The sequence below is a fragment of the Salvia hispanica genome, chromosome 3, assembly GCF_029641045.1.
Source record: "Salvia hispanica isolate PSC_SH4W2 chromosome 3, Shi_PSC_v1, whole genome shotgun sequence".
Classification (NCBI taxonomy): Eukaryota; Viridiplantae; Streptophyta; class Magnoliopsida; order Lamiales; family Lamiaceae; genus Salvia; species Salvia hispanica.
The window spans coordinates 11,731,589-11,749,399 of record NC_142694.1 but is presented as its reverse complement, the minus strand read 5'-3'; the positions used below and the strand labels follow the sequence as shown (position 1 = coordinate 11,749,399).

General features: G+C 35.0%; 4 protein-coding genes across 4 annotated transcripts; 3 read left to right on the top strand and 1 right to left on the bottom strand.

Annotated features, from left to right (window-relative positions):
* Positions 1-1,188: 1,188 nt before the first annotated feature.
* Positions 1,189-3,717, top strand: LOC148930161 (putative late blight resistance protein homolog R1B-8). Its single transcript, XM_089066281.1, has one exon. It carries the CDS (start codon positions 1,222-1,224, stop codon positions 3,715-3,717), a length of 2,496 nt encoding a protein of 831 aa, XP_088922407.1. The 5' UTR covers positions 1,189-1,221.
* Positions 3,630-7,669, top strand: LOC125211541 (pfkB-like carbohydrate kinase family protein). The gene is made up of 9 exons (XM_048111381.2): positions 3,630-3,757; positions 4,693-4,814; positions 5,262-5,364; positions 5,732-5,779; positions 6,122-6,219; positions 6,301-6,415; positions 6,631-6,713; positions 6,781-7,342; positions 7,457-7,669. Exons 1-9 carry the CDS (start codon positions 3,748-3,750, stop codon positions 7,513-7,515), a joined length of 1,200 nt encoding a protein of 399 aa, XP_047967338.1. The 5' UTR covers positions 3,630-3,747; the 3' UTR covers positions 7,516-7,669.
* Positions 7,670-8,556: 887 nt separating this feature from the next.
* LOC125215660 (putative lipid-transfer protein DIR1) lies at positions 8,557-9,159 on the bottom strand. Its single transcript, XM_048117145.2, has one exon. It carries the CDS (start codon positions 9,142-9,144, stop codon positions 8,773-8,775), a length of 372 nt encoding a protein of 123 aa, XP_047973102.1. The 5' UTR covers positions 9,145-9,159; the 3' UTR covers positions 8,557-8,772.
* A 5,894-nt stretch (positions 9,160-15,053) lies between these two features.
* On the top strand, positions 15,054-17,212 carry LOC125217092 (UPF0496 protein At4g34320-like). Its single transcript, XM_048118918.2, has 3 exons — positions 15,054-15,247; positions 15,378-15,623; positions 16,119-17,212. The coding sequence occupies exons 2-3, from the start codon at positions 15,396-15,398 to the stop codon at positions 17,049-17,051; spliced, it is 1,161 nt and encodes a 386-aa protein (XP_047974875.1). The 5' UTR covers positions 15,054-15,247; positions 15,378-15,395; the 3' UTR covers positions 17,052-17,212.
* Positions 17,213-17,811: the final 599 nt, after the last annotated feature.

The window sequence follows — 17,811 nt, the reverse complement described above, 5'->3', positions numbered from 1 at the left end:
TGACCATGGTTTGATTGTAGGATGATTTATTTTTAATGTTTAATTATAAATAGGGAGGAGAGACATGATTACGGATAAACACAATCTAAGGATTTCTTAATTTCTTCTTATTTTTAATTTATAAATAAGTACTCCATAATTTACTAAAATATTTCTGTTTTTTAAAATTATTGAGGGCTCTCGGGCCCAGTCCATATGTTCTTTGTCTTTATCCCAGCTATAGCCCATGAATACTCACTATATTCCTTAAAAATATAAATTTTTTTAGGGATACAATTTTTATATAATTATTATAAAGTAAGAAAGAGATCTTAAGAAAATACCCAATAATTGAAAAAGTTACATAAAATACAAAAATGTATAGTTTTGAGGAACAGACTAAATATGTAAATAGTTCATACAATATTTTATTCGAATAGAGAGGGTAGGAGTGGCAAATCGTGCGTGTTGGGTTGTTACCGAATCAATCTGTTGACGAAACGACACAATAAGGACAAACACGAACACGACCTGTTAAGAAAATCTCAAACTCGACCTGCTATCCTGAAACCCAAACACGACACGAACTCATTAACAACACGAATCTCCTTGGGTCAACACGACACGATAACAACACGTACATGACACGACACTATAACAACACGATCTAATAACACGGTTAGAACCTGATAACAACTGCTCTTATTAACAAAAGTTGCAAAACCTTAAATCTGATAATTCAGAGTCTAATTAAAAACCTAAAATCTAATTACACAATATGATCTGATGAACAATAACATCAATATATTCAAAGCAACAAAATCCGAACGAAATCCAACAAAAAAAATATCATTTTTAAAATACTAAAAATTTAAAATAATATAATATTATTTCTTAGGTAACACGAACACGATATGAAATTTTCGTGTTCTTAACGGGTCGACCCGATAAGGACACGAACTTGACCCAAACTCATTAATTTTGTGCGAATTTGTGTCGATCGGATTATTGTGTCGTGTCAAAAATTGTCGACCCTAGACGGGGGAGTACATGATGAATATATTACTATCATGGAGTATTTTTTATTGTGGTTTGTCAATCGCTATTACGAATTTTATATTGTCTGCTCAGATGGAACTTGGAAGCCTGCAGCCTAAAACATTATTGAATCAACAGCTGCAACTAACTTGTGAAAAATTGTACTCCACTTTCTCCTGATTGTGAGTGAGAGAGATCTGAAAAATGGCTTACAATCTTCAATCCCTAGTCACCATTCTACAACAAATCCTTAATCATGACCAACCACGCTGGATCGTTGATCACAACAAATCACAGCTGGAATCCCTACTCCAAAAGGCTGAATCTCTGCAGCACATTCTCGGAAAGTCTTCATTCACCAGATCAGCAAGTTTGGAGAGCCAAATCAGAGATGCTGCGTATGAAGCAGAAGATATTATAGAATTACATATGGTTGATCAAATGCTTTCCACCCCTGAAGGAGTGAGTTTGACCTTTTGCACGCCAGATCTGCGGCATGTAACGCAAGAGCTGGATTCTGCAATGGAACAACTGGTGAAGCTCATGGAGGGGAAGACCACATTAAGTGGCAGTTCATGCAGTACTGATGCTCCTTTGTCGAGCTCCAAGAACGATTTGGTGGGAGTTGATGCTGATCTGTTGCATTTGAAGGATCGGCTTACAAATATGCAGAGCAAGCTGGTGGAGATCATCCCCATTATTGGGATGGGTGGGATTGGTAAATCCACTCTTGCTCGAAATCTTTATGATGATCCGCTCATTATTTCTCACTTTGATTATCGTGGTTGGGCTGCAATTTCACAAGATTACGATATGCTAGCAATTTTGTTTAGCCTTCTGCGCGGTCCAAATAAAAAGCTCAATAAAGAGCTCGTTAAACTCACAGATAATGAGTTGAAAGAAAAATTGCGTAAGAGATTGTTTGGTCGAAGATATATGATTGTATTAGACGATATATGGATAACCAAGGTCTGGGATGAGATAAGAATGTACTTCCCAGATAATAATAGTGGGAGTCGAATTGTGATTACCACTAGGGAATCGAATGTGGCCAAATATGCAAGCCCGGAGAGTTTGCATCATCATGTGGAATTGCTAAATGAGTCTTCAAGTTGGAATCTACTTCGCCAAATTGTGTTTGGACAAGAGGATTGCAGCGATGAATTACAAAGGATTGGAACTAAGATTGCAAATGACTGCCATGGGCTTCCTCTTGCCATTCATGTGATTGGAAGGCTCTTGTCAAAGGTCGAAAGATCAGTAGATGTTTGGGAGCTCGTTTCAATCGATGTTAAATCTGCAATTGTTGAATCAGATAAGCAGTTCTCTAATATACTTTCATTGAGTTATAGCCACTTACCTGTTCACTTGAAACCGTGTTTCCTATACATGGGAGCTTTACCTGAAGATTGTGTGATTAATGGCTCTAGACTCATGTATATATGGATAGCTGAAGGATTTGTGAAAGCCTGTGGAGATAAGAGTTTGGAAGAAGAGGCTGAGCATTACTTGAAGGCTTTAGTGGAGAGGAATCTACTTTTGGTTACACGAAAAAAGTCGAATGGGAAGCCCATGAGCTACTCAATCCATGATCTTATGAGGGAGCTATGCATAAGGAAAGCTAATGAGGAGAAGTTTCTACATGTCAAGAAATCCCAGCGCCGTGTGAGTGTTCACTCATCATATGAAATGGAAGATGTTTTGGCTTCACCACACTTGATGTTACTTGCTCGATCTTTTATATGCACCGAGGATAAGATTAGCTTTCCCGTATTAGGATTGCTTAGGGTGCTTAGAGTGCTTCATGCAATGGAAGTGGTGTTGGAGGAGTTCCCAGAAGAAATGCTACAACTTGTCAATCTAAGATATTTGGCTTTCTCCTGCACTTCAGGTTTACCTACTGAAATATCAAGATTGTTGAATCTGCAGACCTTGATTTCTCAACAAGATATGCCCTTCTTGCCTCACGAAGTATTAGAGATATCTGAGTTAAGACATGTCAGGGTGCGTACAGTAATCGAAATTGAGGAGGGATATAAGATCAAATTTGTTCATGAGAAGCTTCAAACGCTTTACTATGTGGGACTAACTACTTCACTGATTAAGAGTGGTTTCTTTGCAATTATTCCAAATATAAGGAAGTTAGGAATCTATTGCATCCACTCACTGTACACCGTTGTTGATCTTAGCCATCTTCACAAACTCGAAACTTTGAAATGTGAGTCTGACTTCAATGAGGGTGGTGGATGTTTTCTTCAGAAACTCATATTGCCTTGTAATCTCATAAAATTAACTCTTACTTCTTGTGTACTATCTGGGAGTTTCTTGACAACTCTGTGTGCACTTCAGAATTTGGAAGTGCTCAAAATAACAGAAAGTGAGTTTGAAAGCAAGGGTGGTGATGAAGAGTGGGATGTGACAGAAGGAGATGAGTTCCGCGCACTGCAGTTTCTGTGTCTAAATTCGTTAAATCTGGCACGTTTGATAGCGAATGAGACCAACTTCCCTAGACTTCAACGCCTGTTTATTGTGAGGTGTTACGAGATGGAGGGAATCCCCTGTGCCATTGGAGATGTTCCAACGCTCAAACACATTTTCGTATTTGAATGTGGAGCTTCAGTCGTGGCCTCAGCACGAGAAATTCGGAAGGAGCAGCAAGAGGAGTATGACAACCACGACCTCCAAGTGGATATATATTAGAAGCTCAGTTTGAATGTGGATTTATGGTTGATGCCAAAAGGTATTCTTTTAGCCTTTGAAACTTTTCTAGTAACTTTATTAATTAGGCCTTAGATGTATCGTGGTTACTCTAATGTATGTAGCTCCAAATCAGCTATCTTAGGTTGTTTCAATTTAATGACTTATGGTATCTTCTAATCATCAAAAATTATATTTATAATCAATTGTCATATCTGCCAATGCCATTGAGTTTATTTTGAAACGATTTGAAAGTAAAAATTATTCCTACTATTATTATAGTTTGGAATGAAAATCAACAAAATCAAAACTACTACATGTAGTGTCCAATATCATGATCTGAATACTTGGACAAATTTTGGAATATGGGTCATAATTCTCTAACCTTACGTGATTAAGGATTAATTTTGCTGATCTTTTAGATTTTAAAAGAAGGATTTCACTTTTTAATATTTTTTTCTCTTATTTTTCTTGTTGTTTTTCCTTTTTGCACTCCTTACATTTTGGTCAAAATGTATAGAGTGGGTTGATCAATTTATAATCATTGAGAGAAAATAAATTTTTTGAGAAATTGGTCAAAATGGAAGAAATGGTTTGGTCAGTTTATAATTATTGGGGGAAAGTAAGAAAAAAGAGAAAAAAATATAAAAAAAATTAGAAAAGCCTTATTCTTGATTAATCCTAAAAAGTTTAAACAATAAATTCCGTTGCTACCTCGCCGATCTTGGCAGTTAACTTTCCGGCGAAAGGACAGACTTCTTTGTCGAGATTAAACCTCCTCGCAGGTTAGGATTCCCATAGAATTGTAATCAATTGAACCAATGAAATGAATGTAACTTCAAATTTCTGCTATTGATTGCTTTAGATTCTCTTTGATTTCCTTTAACTTTTTTGTCGTGTTAGGGGTTTTGATATAGTTGCCATTCTGTATTTTTGTGTGATATCCTTTTCGCATTTTTCTATCCGAATTTGGCGCAGTGAGTGAAATGGATCGAGGCCTAGACAACGGAGCAGAAGCAGTAGTGATCGGAGGAATGGTGCTTGACGTTAATGCGACCCCTTCCACCGCTACTAATCGAGGAACCACTGCTCCTGGAAAGGTATACTGTGTGTATTTAGTTGACAAGTTATAAATCGTAATCTTTATGGCTTATTAGATGTTGATTTTGTTTGGATAACTTGTGAATTTCTTATATTTTTGTAGTCTGATCTGAATATGTTTGAATCATGTTATTTTAATTTGAAAGCAAAGACCAAGATAATACTGGTGATTGGTGAAGACTATTCATTACTTTGTAGCACTAATTCAGTTATTTTTGTAGATTGTCAGTTTTTCTGTTTTAAATTAGCAAGGCAGAATTTAAGTGTCTCAAAGCCTGAACCTTTTGATAAGCACACAATCAACTTTATGTCTGTCCAATTACCATTTTACTTATAACTGGAAGTTTATATGTACTTATCTGTTTTCATGTTAGTAGTTAAGATGGCAAGAATGTACTGAGTTTGTTGATGTCTTATGCATAAGTATACTGGAATCACCTTTTCAGATTCGCTATGCATTAGGTGGTGTAGCAAGAAATATTGCGGAGTGCATGTCAAAGCTCGGAGCAAAGCCTTACATGATAAGTGCCGTGGGATTTGACTTGGCAGGTTATTTTTCAGTCTATTATGATTCATGATAGACAGCAGTTACAATCACTCCCGACTTCCACTGGTGGTGTAATTGTTTTTGCTATCCCTCAGGTTCCACGGAATTGGATTCGAAGTAAAATGATTATGTTTCAAAGTCAAAACTCTATTTGAGATTTTGCAAGTGAAAGGATATATGATGTTGAGGTTCCTAAGCTCTTCCAGCTCCTCATGCCATATTGCACATCTTGTGTGTAAAGCAATTTACATATATCCTTCATGTCAAACCAGTTTTCCTCAATCAAGACACTAACATTTGTGAGATGCTCATCATGTAATTTTTGAAATGTTACTGCAGTTCTGGAAAGTGATGTTTTTCTATGACCAGGAAATATGCTCTTGGAACCTTGGAGAGCTGCTGGATTATCTGTAGAAGGTAAATAGCTGCATGGTTTTTTTTTGTAATGATCATTACTCTCATCTGACATACTTGCATATCTTGTACTATGTGCTGCTATGGGAGTATACATTGCTTCTATTGTTGATCTTAGGGGGTAAGAATTGAAATTAAGGAATTATGCTAGTGAATTTGAGGAATTCTTATCTGGCAATGCTTGTGTTTAATGTATGTGTGGCTATGGGTGTAACATATTAATTTGAGGAAATTATGCTAATGAAAGTTTGAGGGAGGTCACGCATTTAATGCAGGTCTATTTTATTAATTAAGAATTTTCCCAGTTTATAATGTTGTCATTTGCAACTCCTCATCCCTGACTAGGTATCAAGAGAAGCAAGGATATTGAAACAGCTACAGTCTGCATCATATTTGATGGTAGAGGAGAACTGGCCGCTGCTGTCGCTAGCGTTGAATCAATTGTGAGTTGAGTCCTGAAGAATTGTATTTGTGTTAAGACAATATAAATCTCATTGAATCCCTGATTGGCAACATGATATCAGGAAAAGTTTGTTACTCCTGAGTGGATTACAAATTTCAAGATCAACATATGCTCTGCCCCTATAATGATGGTTGATGCAAATTTAAGTCCTCCTGCTCTTTTGGCATCTTGCCAAAGTAAGTTATCTCCCACTAGCTTTTTATACTTTCTATGACAACCACCTTTTCCCAAATTGCTCTTGTCCCATAGATAAATACCTCTAGTTTCCATATATCACTTCTTATCTTCTGAGGCTGTAAGGCATAGCTAATTGAAAATTTTGTCGGGATATTACTGAACGCATTAATCAACTCATTATCATTGACTTATTGTTTGAAAAAATTTCCTCCAGTTGCAGCAGAATGTGGGACTCCTATATGGTTTGAGCCTGTTTCAGTAACGAAATCCAAAAGAGTTGCTTCCATTGCGAAGCTCGTGAGTGATAAAAATCTTCTGTTTATGATGCCCAACTAAATATCACTGATCCAACTTTCTTTTGCAGATCACATATACCTCACCCAATGAAGATGAGCTTATAGCTATGGCAAATGCTTTGTCTTCTGGTGATAAATTCTTACCGGTGCAAAAGGATGGCAAGAGCGCCAGGACTTCCATTAAATCGTTGTTTGAAAGGCTAAAGCCCGCAATATGGGTTTTGCTGGAGGAAGGTATCAAAGTAGTATTGGTCACACTTGGACCAGATGGGGTATTCTTATGCTTCGAAGCAGTAGACAGTGTAAAAAAACACAACCCCTATAAAAACAGTCCCTTTTCTTTCAGCAGAAAACTATATGAAGCTGTAAATGTAAGTTGCCCACCAAATAGAATCTTAGGTACTCCCAAGTCAAAGGGAAACTATTACGTAGCTGTACATTTTCCTGCACTCCCTGCTTCTGTAGTTACGCTTGTTGGCGCTGGTGATTGCTTAGTTGGTGGTACGTTAGCTTCGGTTTGCGTTGGTTTAGATATAATGCAGAGCGTAGCAGTTGGGATGGCAGCGGCAAAAGGGGCCGTTGAAACAGAGAGCACCGTCCCCGTGGAGTATCAATTGGCCAGAATTGCAGGTACCTCATTTTCATTTTGTGCAACGTTTATTTTGGGTTGAGTTTATAATCGATATTCATAGCCAGAAATGAAACAAGATGAGCACTAAATGGTTTTATTTTACTTATTGGCAGATGATGCGGGTGCTATCTACTCTGAAGCAAAAGTTATCTACTGTGAGTCAAAGTTATGATATGTTGGATCGATAACTGTGGTCAGTGTTGTGTGTTTCTTGAATCATTGTTATGTACATCTTCATCTGTGCTCTTGTAATGGAAGAATACGTTTTTTCTTGAGCCAGATGTCTGAAAATCGTTTCGTTTGACCCTGATAAACTCTTCTTTTAACATGTTTGCAAAGTAACTGCATTAGACCATGAGTTGGGCCCATTCAATCATAGGAAATTGGGCTATATATATAGCATAGCCCATTACTTACACTACGGCCCAATTTTTCTTTACTATAATGTGTTCTATAATTTCATAATTAAATTCAAAATGACTATTAATTAGTAGTACATCTGTAATTCGCTTTGAGGTGTTAATAGTTTATTCAAATCTGTAATTATTCTTCTTCGAGGAAATCACGAACTATATACTAGCATTGTATTATTTGACAATCTACGACACAATGGGAAAGATATACCCAACTTTAACTTTAATAACTTTATCTGGTAATTAAATTGTGATGACGTACAAATAGGTGCAAATGAACTGTGGCGGTTCGGTGCCTATAAATGCTAGAGAGATCAAGACATCTTAAAATTTGTATAATCCACCCGTCCGAAATAATAGTAAAACCAAAGGTAAACTGCCGAAAAAACCATGAAGTTAGTCACATTCTAGTACACCTAGCAACTTTAAAACCCAACCGGAAAAACTATCATGTTTGGATTTGTTTGCAGTTATCCCACGACAAGAAAAAGTCCAATCAGCTAGGTGTAATATATTGTTGATGGTAACTAAACTACACCGTTTTCTTTATAAATAAACTCAATCATTTAACTTATTGACGTTGGCACATTCTCTATCAAATCAGATACAATTTCAGTCATGATTACTTCCGGCCACTTTTAAGTTGCGACTTGCGAGACATACCAGAATTTGACTAAACTTTTTTTCGATAAATTTACCATAAAATTAAACAAGTATATATAGTTTCTATTTTTAACTATTTTTTAAAGCTGATTAATAGCATCCCATTTTTATACTAGTAGTGCAATCTCCAACCAAAGTTTGTTCCCACAATCCACTAATATCGTTCATGAAAGATGTTACATAAGTTAAAGTTACAAACAAGGCAGCCAACAACACTACATACCAAAAATAAAAAGGAATTCAAACACCATAAAAATCAAACACAACACAAAACATAGATGAAACGAAGCAAAGCTAGTAGTAGTAGTAGTAGTAGCAGCAGCGATGGCTGAAGAGTTAAACAATCCGGCAAATCAGGCGCAGGAAGCAGTTTGCGTGGCATCGCACGTGGTAGGCAGCTGCATCGCTCTCGTCGCGTTGATTCCGAAGAGCGGCAGATACGCGTTGTTCTTGAAGCTGCAGAAGCACGTGAGGTTCGCGTGCTTCAGCGACCCGCAGCACGCGGCCGTCGGCTTCGGCGGCGTGGCCGTGCCCGTCGCCACCGCCGGCTTGCACTCCATCAGCTCGCTCCTGGTGACACCGCAGATGCTGCCGTCGTCGTCCGCCCTCGCCCTCGCCGCGGCTACGGCTGCTGCGCTTACCATGACTAGGGCTAGGATTAGGAGTGCTTTTGAGGCTTCCATTTCAACAAATTCGACTTGTTTTGGTGGTGAGGGTTTATCCATTGTTTGATTTGTGTGGGGTTTAAATAGGAGCTTATTTGCTGCCACGTGTAGTGTTGTGGCTGGTGGTTTTGCTAAAACAGTGCATGGGATTGGTGGTTTTATTTTGGATATCAAAGTCACGAGATGGTGGGATCTTCATTTTATGTACTCATAATTTTGTTATGGAATAAATATTAAATGCAACATGTGAATAGAGTACTTGGTAAGGATTAGATGATGATTAATAAGTGATTAAAATAATCAAGTCTGCACGGATTTGTTTTTTGTTTGCTGCCAAAATGTCTAAAACTAATGTGGAGTTCGGACGTGCAGTTGGTGATCGTAACAAGTAGTATCACCTCAGGTCCGCCCATGATGATCCGAGTTCAAGTCAAGCCTGATTAACCTAAAATCGACTGCATTGTATAAGAAGTTTTCGATGCACTAAACGAATAGTGGTTCAAATATGGATTCATGTGATTGATTATGTAGACATTTATTATTTCAAAAATGGTTTACAACAACATAAGATCTTCATTAATAGTGGAAATTGGGGTTATTTGAAGCCAAGAATGGGATGCCTTGTGAGCTTATAATGGTTTACAACAACACTTATTACACTCTCTTGCATTTAAATGACACGGGAGTTAATGTACAATTGATAAAATAAGGGAGAGTAGAAGAGGAGTACTTAAAATAGTGTTAGTAGATAGTGAAACTCATATTATTGTTTGTGTTTAATTTAATGAGTTGTAATTGTGGGTTATAGTGATATAAGTTTAAATAAATTGAATATGTAAAAAGTTGAGGATAACTTTCCATAAATGGAAAAGTTCATATTTTTATGGGACGGATGGGAAATGGAAAGTGCATATTTTCATTGGACCGATGGAGTATAATTTTTATTTATTTAAGTTTGAAATTAATAGTTTCAATTATGATCAGGAATTCAGGTTGCCTTAAGAACTTATAATGCTTTAGACCAACTTAACCTAAAGTCTAACACACAAATTATGAGAACATTTGAAATTTTTTGTTGAGTGATTCTCTTTGCAATAGAAATTTACTGGATACCTGTGATGGCCACTCGATAATAATTATAGAAAGTTTGGGGAATTGAGCTCGTGAATGATGTGACAAAAGAAGGGTTTGGCATACTTGGCCTTATTCATCACGGGTGTGATTGGTTCCCACTCTTTTTAACTATTGTTACAAGTTTATTTTGGACTATGTTTTGTGCATCATTCTCATACAATACAAAGATTCTCTCTCATTACAAACAATCGTTTACATTAAGCTTATCCAAATTCCAAGGTTTTTTTATATTAAATTCCATCTGTCTCTAAAAAGTACTACTATGAACTATCTCTTTAATACTCCATCATTGAAAAATATAAACTTTTTAATTTTGAAATAGTTAAACAACACATTATTTCATTTACCACTTATACCATCACACTACACTACTAATAACGTGGAGACAACTCTCCATTAATACTACTTACACGACCATTTATTTCTCTCTTTCTTACTTTATCAATTATACGTTAAAACCCGTATCAAACCAAATGTTCGTGCTTTTCAGGGACGAAAGGAGTATGCTAAATCGTATTAGTAATTTCTTTTTTAAATTTAATTGACCAAGTATAAGTTAACTACTAATCTCAATAGATATTGTTTAGGTTCAAAACAATATTTTTTTTCACTGTTCTTTGATTTGAGCCCTTATTGAACAAAAAAAGAGAGTCATATCACTGAGGCTGATCATCTCTCGGGTTCCATGATTATATCAACGTTAAAATTATATTAACAATTTGCATGTGAAAATATTTGAGAAGCGGAGAGCAATTTACACATCCTTAATGTAAAACCATGTTCTTTTGAAGCAATATGCTAATATTTCAAATTTTAATGTATACGTTGGTTTCATTAAATGAATTTATGAAAGTAAACAATAACATTATTCCTACCGTGTACGTACGTTGTAATTAGTGTGCTCTTGGGAATTAACAACTATAATTAGCCTCTTTAAAAAATTAATTAATTGCCTTTGAATTTTTTTCCACAATTTAATCATTTCCAACAATTTCAGACAAGTTCTTAAATATTCTCTGAACTTTATGAACGAAAAAACGCAGCAACTGAACAGCTTCGTTATTACTAAACCATGTTCAATAGCTTAGCTGAGATTTTTAAATTCTTAAAATAGTACACTTAGCTTGTGGAGTAGAAGTATTTGTAAAAAATAATTTGAGAAATAATTGTCAGAAGCTCATAAACTCGCAAAACAAACTTCAGTTCAATTCCATCGTTGGTTTATGACTACAACAGTTAGGTTACAAGATTAATGATCCTAATATTCTCTATTTCCAATATATACCCTTTCAATCTCTATTAATCTCCATTTTCTCTATATAACTAGGATTTTCTCACTAACTCACAATTCTCTATCTAAATTAAATTCAACTATCTAAATGTAAAATATTTTATAAACCGTTAAATAAGCCTTTCACAATTCATGATTGGCTTATTTATATACTTCAGATATAATATGCTAAATTGCTATATAAAAATAACAATATACTACCTCCGTCCACCAAAATTTATCCCATTTTTTCATTTTCGTCTGTCCCCGGTCTCCAAAAATTTATCTCATTTCACTTTTACCATTTTTAGTAGTGGACTTCATATTTCACTAATTCATTCCTATTCACATTTTATTATAAAACCAATATATAAAAGTAGTATTTATTAAATAGTAAATGTTTAATAGCACAGCCCGCGTATACAAAGTACGAAGTAGCAATTTACTGTACCAAGTTGTATTCACATATTTAGACTTGACGTAACGTGGAATTCTATTTTAGGCGGTAACCACTAATGAGGTGACACGTAATAAGACATATGACGTGTAAATAGGAGGCCGGTGAAGGAACAGCTTAAGTGGTGTGGGGGTGGTGCACGCTATCAATTCTAATTTTTGTTCCGCATTTAAGTTTTCACTTAAAATCCTTTTTTCTTAACATATAAGTTTACATTTAAAATACATTAATGCGTAACAAACAAGCTTAGGTGATATAAATATAATTGGGAATATAAAAAAAAGTTAATTTTGTATGTGCGCATTGATTGTTTAGTGATTATCATAATTGTTTTAAAAGTATTAATTTGATCTGTCAACAAATAATTATATTACTGAATGGGAACAATTTACTTAAGGTTTTCATTTACTGATTTTAAACTAAATCGATTATAAAGCAATATATTTACATTATAACGTATGTCATATATGTACTAAATAAGATGATAATATAAAGCAATACGATTATCATATATTGTCATAGATGATAATATATGCACGTGCGTGGTGATCGAGTTCAAAGGTGTCGGTGCGTGGTGATCGAGTTCAAAGGTGTCGGGAGAGGAAGATATGTGAATATAAGTGTCATTAAAAATGGACATTAACTCACATATTGTATTATGTATTTATGTACGCAAGCACAAATGCACAATACTAAGATTACATATTATCTCAATTCAAAATCATTTACTAGATAAAGTTCACTTTTATATTTTCCTTAAATTTATACTATTAAATAAATTGAAATGAATTGCTTCGTGAAATAATCACATCTTAAAAAGAACAAGTAGTTTATACACTGAACCGAGTATACTAGGTAATACACACGTGATTAATGAAATACTTGATTGTGCTTAATCATTACATCTGATCATGAGATAAAGCTGAAATCAATTACAAATCAATTATTCATGTAATAATATATGCATGTAGAAACAAATCAAAATTTACAGTAAATTGCATTATCAATTTAATTAATGGTTGGTTTTTAATGCTACTTCACTTTTACCCTTTCCATAAAATCATCGCATTCTTACATCGTCAACTATCACTAAACATGATAAATAAACTAGTAAGTCGATATTAATTCACATATCTTAAAATGTGAATCGATAAGCAGGTTAAGATTGAACAATGAATTACTTTGACTTATTTGTCTACTTTAACATAGATAGATTTCCCCTTTTCGTGCTAATAATTATCTTTTCTTATCTAATTAATATTGCATGCATTAAAGCGTTACGTGACTACCAAGGAGTAATATTTTTCAATGAGTCTATAAAAATCTGTCAATTGCACAAATATTGATCATATCAAACTGCAAGACTATTTGCATCAACTAACCTTTTACCAGTTTCATATTGTAAGTAATTTCTATTTACATTCATATACAATTATACGATGCAATTTAGAGATATTTGCATTAATCCATCATATTATACATTGAGTTAAACGAAAACAGTCATGAAGTTTGGTTATAGAATTTATTTAGGTTTGCCCGCAACTTTCAAAATCATTTGGGAAAACCATGACTTTTGGATTTGTTCGTGGTTATACCTCAACGAAAAAAATTGGTGAAATTATATATGATATGAGAGACAAAAAAATCATATGTGGGTATTTCATCTGATGCAAATAAATTCAAACTTTATGATAGTTTTCCTATCTGATTTTTAAATTTGCAGGATGGACCAAAACTTGACTGAACTTGAAAACATTTTTCCTTAAAATAATGGACAATCTTTTAAAATGGTATGCAGACTGTATAAAATTAATTGTTCCAGAACTTTATACTAATAAGATGACAAAACATTTGATTTATAGTTTATACAAATACTCTTATGTTTATGCTAAATCTAGCAGTACATATGGTCATAGGGAACTATATTAAATTATAATTATGACTCTAAGCATAGATATTTATGGTTTACTGAACTTTAACTATTCGTTTGAACTCTAATTAATAATTGTTGGTGAACCATTTATTGATTAACAAATTCAATTTATGGTTTACTACTTGCAACTGCGAATTATTTAAAAATAATTATAGAAAACTAAAGAATTGTTGACAATTGATTAACATATTATAAAACTCTCACGATGGAGATGTCAGCACCCATTTTTATTCATGTAGAAATTTTGCAATAATATTTTTTATGTGTACAATAATACTTCTTTCTGTATGAAAGTATACTTGTTATAATAAAATAATTTTTTTGCATCTGTCATCTGTAATATAGATCATATCATGATTAATAGTCCAAAATGAATTGTACAGGACTCTAATTAATCCTTCTTACATAAGAATAGTCATGAGGCATATAGTACATCCCCTCTTAAAAAATAAAGCAAATTTCAATGCATAAATTATACTCTATTGAACTATTGGCATTTTAAATTATACGGTAATAAAGATAAACGGATCTACTTAAGAATAAAAATATTTTTGTTACCATTTTAATTAGAACCACGAACTCTATTAAATTTAATTTTCTTTTAATCCCAATATTTTCAGTTGGAATTAGTTTGGTTTTCTTGTACATATGCTATGTACACCTAACACATTATACCAAATACGCGATCACAAATGTCACATGTACACGTTGGTGTATGTATATATTTAGTAGCATTATGTTATTAATAGCATGATTAATGTAGTACTATTTGAATTGATTGGATTGTTAAATTTGCAAATACACGTCTATTGTTTAAACAACTTAACATTACTACTTTAATTTATACCATTTTTTTTCTAGTTACATTGATTTCATTCTCCACTCTTATCTATTTATTTCATTTTAGCAAAAATAAACAGTTGCTTCGATCCAAAGTTTTGACTCGGTAAAAGTAAAATCATTTCAGTTAACTATATTCCGCATCTGCCTTCAAAAACAAACTACTTGATCTCCCTTTAGTAGTAGTTATTTTTGGGGTAATCCCATTTATTTAATAAGTATAATGATTGTAGATAAAGATTTATTTAATAAATGCAATATGATACACTACATTGCTTCCCGCGTTTACTCTTAAGCGATTTTTGTGAATGAATTAATGCGTGCAAGCTATTTCTTGATAATCTCATCCCACCTCTTCACCACCACTATTTCTTTTTTTCCTCTTAACGGCTTTCATTCTCTTTAAGCTTCTTCTCATATACTTATATATATATACCATCACTTTCCCCTAAATCTCTTGAAAACAACACTACATAATCCATTCCCTTCTTATACTAATCGGCATAAATCTTGAACATTTCTATTTTTGGTGAGTTTCACGATTGCAAATCTATATGTGTCTATAATGTTTTTCTGTAGCTTCGAAGCAACAATGGCTTGCCCAAAAAATTGAAATTTCGAAGGCCCTTTATTTAATTATTTATGTTTGATGATTGCAGTGTTCAAGATTGGAGATCATGGGAAGCCATCTTAGCAAGAAGCATGATGAAAAAACTCATCCATCATCGTCGTCGTCGTCATCGTCAGCGTTTTCGAGGGAACTGAACTCGTATTCGGCCGCCTGCAGAGTCGACGCGGACCTGCAGGCGTTCGACACGTCTCTGCAGGCTCGGACGAGCAACGTGATCAGCTCCCTCGCTGCGGGGATGGAAGTCCGAGCTCTCTCATTCGACTCGCTCCAACAGGTCACATAGCTTTTGTTGATGGGTTGTCGAGTAGCTTAATTTTACTGTTGTTTACTCTCTCGAATCCCGTTACATGTCTCATATTTCCTTATTTGGAAGCTTATTACATACTCCCTCCGTACCTTAAATTTTGGTACAATTTTCCATTTTCGTCCGTCCCACGAAATATTGTACATTTCACTTTTTACCTTTTTTTTTTGTAGTGGATCTCATTGACCCACTTTTCATTAACTTTTTCAACTTATTTTTTGTTATATTTCTTAAAACTTGTGTCATGTCAAAATGTGACAAAATTTAAGGGACATAGGGAGTATTTTATATTTTCCTTTATAAAATAAAATAATTTGTTAAAACTCACACTAGTCAAATAGAAGTATGAGAAATTTAATGGAGACCAGATAGAGTAGTTTTTTGTTTGTTGGTGAGTTTTCGTTGAAACTGTTTGCTTGCCGTTTTTTGGTTTGAACCTTTTTTCAACATATTAATAAAAAACAGGTCACGGAATGCCTCCTCGACATGAATCATGAGGTCGTGAAAGTCATCCTCGACTGCAAAAAGGACATTTGGAGGAACCAGGAGCTGTTTGACCTGGTTGAGGAGTTCTTCGACAACAGCCTGAGAACCCTCGACTTCTGCGCCGCGCTCGAGAAATGCCTCAAGCGTGCCCGCGACAGCCAGCTCCTGGTCCTCCTGGCCCTCAACCAGTTCGAGGAAGAAGACAAAAAAAATAACGACGACTCTGTCGGTTCATTATTTGGAAATAAATACTCCAAAACACTAGAGGAACTCAAAAGCTTCAAACAAGCCGGAGATCCGTTCACCGACGAATTCTACAAAATGTTCCAATCCGTACAGCAGCAACAGATGCAGATGCTTCGGAAGCTGCAGAAGAAGAAGCGGAAACTCGACAAGAAGCTCAATTGCATCAAGTCGTGGAGGAAAATCTCGAGCGTGATATTCGCGGCAACGTTCGCGGCGGTGCTGATTTGCTCGGTGGTGGCGGCGGCGATGGCGGCGCCGCCGGTGGCGGCGGCACTCGCGGCGGCGACGGCGGTGCCGGTGGGGTCGATGGGGAAGTGGATAGACTCGCTGATGAAGGGGTACGAGGCGGCGGTGAAGGGGGAGAAGGAGATGGTGAATTGCATGAATGTGGGGACCTTTGTGACGATCAAGGATTTGGAGAGCATTCGGGCGATGATCGAGCGGGTGGAGGTGGAGATGGAGGCGATGGTGGGGGCCGCGGAGATGGCGGAGGGGGACGAGGAGGCGGTGAGGGTCGGGATCGGGGAGATTAGGAAGAAGGTGGAGGTGTTTATGAGGAAGGTGGAGGAGTTGGGGGCGATGGCGGATGGCTGCAGCCGAGATATTAGGAAGGCGAGGACGGTTATTCTGCAGAGGATTATCAAGCCGCCGCGGTCGTCAGATTGATGATCTTTAAATTTATATTCATTTGCCTACGTATAAAAAAAGAATTAGTTAGTGTCAAAATTTATATTCAATAGATATGTATAAATTTATAGTATTATATATAAGCAACTATATTGAAAGTTGGTGTTTGATTTAATAGTTGAACTAAAGGATTGAATTAATTTTTCTGTGTTAATTAGTGTTTGTAGTACTTACTATATTGTAGTGTACTAAATTTTGAATGAAATGGGATGTTGGCTTAGGTATTATTGAGTCTAAGCATAATTAAATTCAAATGTAATGCAAGCATATATCTTTGTATACTTGAGTTTGAGTTAGTAGTTAAATTCAAATGCTATTCTTTGTGGGTGTAGTTAGCTTACAACAACAATAACTGAACTCTACCGGCCCAATGCCAAGTGAAAATTTTGGATTTAAAATCGAAATTATTTACCTATAAAATCATTAAGAATAGATTAATTTTTATTTGTTTTTTAACTTTTTAAATTTGAATGTGAAATCATAAAGATCAATGATTTTTTTTAATTTTATATGATTGTTTAAATTTTGAAAGTCGTGAGACAAATCAGAATATGACAAAAAAAAATTACAATCAATTAATCCTAACATCAATAATTGATTTATGTCGATTTATGTCATTATATATAATCAAAATTTTATTTTCTATCTCCTACAAAATCAACAATTGATATTCTTCATTAAAATCAAAATGCTACTCCGTATAGTTTTATTTTCTATCTCCTATCTATCTATTAATATT